Source organism: Gekko japonicus, unplaced genomic scaffold (genome assembly GCF_001447785.1).
Source record: "Gekko japonicus isolate JY-2015 unplaced genomic scaffold, Gekko_japonicus_V1.1 scaffold454, whole genome shotgun sequence".
NCBI lineage: Eukaryota > Metazoa > Chordata > Lepidosauria > Squamata > Gekkonidae > Gekko > Gekko japonicus.
Genome location: NW_015173687.1, coordinates 652815 through 658086, shown reverse-complemented (window position 1 = coordinate 658086; position 5272 = coordinate 652815). Strand labels below are relative to the sequence as shown.

The window sequence follows — 5272 nt, the reverse complement described above, 5'->3', positions numbered from 1 at the left end:
GTGTGTGGTCTGTATGGAGCAAGAGGTAGGGCCTCCTGGGGCATGTGGGTGCCAGGTGCCAGACAGAAACAGGGTCACTACAGGGGACCTGCTCAAGTTTATACGTGGCACACTGCTTCCCCAGCTCAGGGTCACAGAAAGTCCTCCTGAGCGTCTCTCCCGCTCTTGTCACAAACCAAGAATGAGATTTCAGTGCTGAGATTCTGAGGAATCCCAGTTCTGTAGCAGATGCCATGCTGAGTTGTACAGTAGCCCAGGCCCGTAGCCAAGAAATTTTCATGGGGGGGGCACATTGCTGCCTACGTCACTGGCACTTAAAGAGACTGGTCCCTCAATGGCAACCTGCTCCGAGCCCTGCAGCTGGTAAAAGGACGGGGAGGAAGCAGCAGTGGCATGCATATGTCTCTTTAAATACCTTCCTGGGCTGGCGAGGCCACAGCAGGCAGGGAGGTGGGGAGGAGAGGGGGGGGGTCTGGCTTCCTCCCAGGGAGGGCTGGGGGCCATCTAAGGGAAACACTGCCCCCCAAAGCCGCCCTCTTCCCTGGTGGCTACGGGCTTGCAGTAGCCTCTAATATATTTTCTGCTTCCGGTTCTGGTTTCCCCTGACCTTTAAGTAAAATGTGCATCCTTTCTCTGTCCATAAGAATACTGTTACTCCAGCTGGGGGTGTGTGTGTCAGAGGGAGGGACTGGCTCGATGAGAAAAGTCTTGGTTTAACAGCTGGCTGAGGACTCCCTCTCTCTCTCTCTCTCTTCTCCAGGCCCAAATGGTCTTCCTGAACTGCGGCCACGTCTGCTGTTGTCAGACCTGCTCTGAAGCCTTACAGATCTGCCCGCTCTGCCGCAAGGAGATCGTGCAGCGCATACGCCTCTTCCACAGTGGCTAGATGCCAAGATAGAGCTCTGGAGAACACAGCAGCCTTTCCCATCACAGATCCCGCACCTTCCTCTACCCTTGCATGGGTTTGGGGACAAGGGGTGCCACTGGGAAAGCTTGGATTTGCACTACCTCCTTGCGCCTCATATGCCTGTGTGTCCTCATCCACTTCTCATAAAGCATGGCTGCTGTTCCCCTTCCTCTGCCATTGCTAGTCAGTCACCTCTACAGGGGCCCTGAGGCCAAGATGGAGACATTTGGGGCAGAGAGCACAGCTTGGGCAGGAAGACCCTCCCATGGCCCAGGATGGGGGAAATGGTTTCCCATTCCTCAAAGGCAGCCTCAGATTCTGTGGAGCTGGCAAGATTTTTTTAAGTGTACAGCCTTGTAGAGTGAAAATAATATTATTTAGAATTGTCAGGGACCAGCCTTGCCTGCCTGTGGCAATGGGTATAGAGGTCTCAGTGGGAGGGAGATGATTTCTTCCTTCCCACCACAAGGAAACTTAGGGAATTAAATATCTTTGACTGCAATGTAGCAGTGGGTGGCAGGTCAAAGGTGCCGTGCGGGTGTCCCTTGTTTGCACTAAGGAGGGGCTGGAGGGAGCCCAGGCTGATGACTGCTCTTCTACGGCCACCCTGGCTCCCTTTTCCAGCCAGCCTGAAGACTACCCGACAGCTGACAGGTTCCACAGCCCACTTTTACAGTCCTGATATCAATCATGTTCAATCTCCTTTGTTTCTGCTGTTTTCTCCAACGTGGTGTTAGGGAGGAGGGGCAACTGGAATGTTGATGCTGTGCCCCCCTCCCAACTCCCAAAAGGAGCAGCTCTTCTCCCTGCTTGTCTGTTCATCGGTGACAAATTGAAGGCGGAGTCGTAAGCAGATGGCCTGGTTGGGTGGAGGATGTAGTTTTGCTGCCCCATGGTTAACAGTGCCTCTCAGTTGATTAGTGAATAATTGAGCTTGCAGTGCCAAGTTGACACCTCCCCCAGGAGTAGCCAGTCACCACTGGTCAGGGTTGGCTGCTTTCCTTCCAGGAGAAAACCAATGGAGCCAATCGGGGCCTGCTTTACCTTCTCTTCCCTGTGCCCCCACCACCCTTGCCCTGAACAGCACTGAGAGCCTTTTGCATGGGGGTCTTCCTCCCCTACATTCTCCTGAATTAAGCTAGCCAAGGGGAGTGGGAATGGTTGCAGAAGCAAAGCCACAGACAGGCCTAGGATGACATAGCTCCCCGGTTCCCTCATTCCGCACCGTCTCCTGTGTGCCCTAGTCAAAGAATTCTGGGCCGCAGCAAGGCCAGGCTTCAGTGCTTGGAAATGGGATGGCATCATAGTCTGACAAGCATGCCTGTCCTCGCTCTCTGGGTGGCATAGCAGGAGAGCAGCTTGCCCAGTAGGGACTTGTGGGAATGGCTGTGCAGTGACCAGTCTTCTGTGGGCAATGCCTAACAACCCCTGCCCTGCCAGTAGTTTAAGGGGCAGGCGGCCCAGTTCAGGTCAGCAAAACATTGGAATGGCCCAGGTTAGTTAAAGGTATGAACGCTGCAGGTGCAGGTCAAATTTCACCTCCCCGCACACACTTTGCTGTGTGTATTTTGCTCCCTCTTGGGTGGAGTTAATGCCTTATTCCTGGGACTTTTGAGCCACTCATGCCTCCCTCCGGCCAAAACAAAACTCAGTAAATTGCTTCTTGCCTTGACAGCCAATCTGGCTGGATCTGTTTCCAGGTTGGGTTCTAATCCCCCTGCCTCTGTGATTGGAATGCCATTGCTGAACCTTAGCTAGCACTTTCCCAGCACTCCGAGCATGTGCTGTCTTCAAAGCGGGTTTTGTGGTCACATCTGTATTACAGACATCAACTAGTTAGCTTTCTGCCAACAAGTTTTAGGAGTGTTTAAGGATTCTCTGAGTGATCTTGCAGTACTACAGTTCCCAAGATTTCATGGGTGAAGGACATTTAAACCATATTACAGATCTAGACACTTTCGCTGCATTCTCAGCTAAAGGGTAATGCTCATAGATGTTGCTTGGGTTGGCCCGGAGGGCATAGGAATTAAGGACAAATGGACAAAGTTACAAGGCCCCTGGAAGGTCATCAACCATATTCAGGCAGTTGCCGGGGGTGTATCTGCCACACTGTGTCATGCATGAATCTGTTTTCCAGTGTCGGTCCCTCCAGTGTAATTGTCTTATGTATCCAGAAGAGAAATAAAGGATTTGAAACGCAAACTTTCTGTTAATTCATTCCTCACCATTGTATCTCATCTTTTGTTCAAGGAACTCAGAAGAGCATCTTTAAGTTTATCCAACTCCCCCCTCAAAACAAGCCATACTCTTAGCTAAACATGGTGAAGGAAAACACTGCTCTTACTAGACAGCCATCAGAGGAGAGTGCCACATCAGCCTGGCTCCTAACCGGATCCTCTGATTTATGTTCACTGCATAATAAAATTGCTGAGGGATGGGCATAGTTGCAGGCTGACAGAGACATGCAAGGCTGATGGATTTGTGGTGTGCCCACAAGAACTTAAAAGAATCCCAGAGCGGAGATTGGGGGGATCAGTGGAACTTCAATATTGTCACATGCCCCATAACTTGATAGACCATTGGAAAACTATCCATATAGGCTCTGCATATTTACAAACCTGAAAAGCCACCCTCCTCCAAAAAAACCACCCCACTCTAGAAACAACTAAAAGTCCTCCTGACAGTGGACTGGGGGAGGCAGGCCTGGCTAGTTGGGAGATAGTGGCAGTGGAAAATGACGGTTGGTTTGAACAACTACTGTCGGGGAGCCAAAATCTCCTGGATATTCCAGGCCCCAAGACCATCAAACTTGCTACGACCAGGGCCAGGGCCTTCGCGGTGGTGGCTCCTATTTGGTGGAATGAGCTCCCGGAGGAGATCTGGGCCCTGCGGGACCTTGCGCAGTTCCGCAGGGCCTGTAAGATGGAGCTCTTCCGCCAGGCTTTCGAGTAGGAGCTGCCGCCACCACTATTCCATTAACACCTTCCCACCACCGCACACCACCACCGTTGGTGCGGGTATCATCGGAGGGAGCGGGACATCCCTAGGGGATGACAGGGTTGTGGGGACGTACACTGCTGCTGTTGTTCAGATATATAACATCTTAGAACACCATCTTGGTTTACGATTTGGAGTAAGTAAGTATTAGAGCACCGAAAATCCTAAGAAAATATAATTTTGACAGTTATGCAGTATGTACTAATTTCACTACCTGGTTTAATGGAAATGGAGATAAAAATTGCTTAGGATTGCCAACTCTGGCTTGGGAAATTCTTGGAGATTTGGAGGTGAGGCCCGGGAAGGTGGGATTTGGGAAGGAGGCAGAGCACAGTAGGGATAGGATTCCATACAATCTACCCTCCAAGGCTGCCATTTCCTCCAGGGGAACTGATTTCTGTTGCCTGGAGATCAGTTGTAGTTCTGGGTGATCTCCAACCACCACCCAGAGACTGACAACCAATGCTCCCTCCAAGCTGTGGAGTCCTGCAAGCAAAAATTCTACTTGGTGAGCTACTGGCATTAAAGCTGTGAGCGAGCAATTTGGCTGCTGCGTAAATTAGTTTGCTCTGGAGCCATCCTTCCTGAGCTAAGACAAAAACGTGTGAGCCGGAGGCTAAAAAGCCATGAGCTGGCTCACATTAACTCAGCTTAGAGGGAACACTGCTGACAACCGTACCTTTGGTGTATACACGGCCATTTACAAACTACAAATGGAAGGCATGAAACACCAGAGGGCCATTGGCCTAATGCCGATGAATACATGCAGTATGATGCACTTTGTCGGAGATAAAAGTTTGTTTAGTTTTCGATCACATTTTCCCCTGCCCCATCTCAAGGTCAGGTTTCTTCATCTGAGGCTAAATTAAGAATATGAATGCAATTAAGTACTTGTCAGGGTAGAGGGAGGGACAGCCAGGATCAGATTCTCAGTCATAAAACTTCCTAGATGACCTTGGATCTTCAGCTTCTCTGAGTTCTTTGACAGAAGGGTGGAATTAAATGACAGATGTGTCTGAGTGCAGAAAGGAATTTTGTAAGAAGATTCCAGATGGGTAACCATGTTAGTCAGTAGGAGCAAAATAAAACAGGAGTACTGGGGAACCGGCAGACTAACAACATATTCCAGCACAAGGTTTCCAGTGTCTGGACAACTTTGGAGGGGGGGGAGCGATAGCCATACCTGCATTTAAGTAAAAGAGCATTCAACTATTTAGAAAATAGGATAAATCCAGTTAAAGTTGGAGGAAAGGATTGTATTTAAAGAGTCATACTGCCCCCTGAAAATGGTAATATACAAACTAAACTCACCGACAAAGGAAAAGCAACAAGTATTCAACATTAAGTATTGGGTACTAATATTATTAG

At 49.8% G+C, this 5272-nt stretch overlaps 1 protein-coding gene across 1 annotated transcript in view; it reads left to right on the top strand.

Moving 5' to 3' along the window:
* LRSAM1 (leucine rich repeat and sterile alpha motif containing 1) overlaps window positions 1-3103 on the top strand; it is a 42458-nt gene extending 39355 nt beyond the window's left edge. Inside the window, exons 24-25 of the mRNA XM_015423099.1 lie at window positions 5-25; window positions 761-3103. Of these exons, the coding sequence (XP_015278585.1) occupies window positions 5-25; window positions 761-886 (147 nt within the window). The 3' untranslated portion in view covers window positions 887-3103. The remainder of the gene's footprint in view (window positions 1-4; window positions 26-760) is intronic.
* Window positions 3104-5272: the final 2169 nt, after the last annotated feature.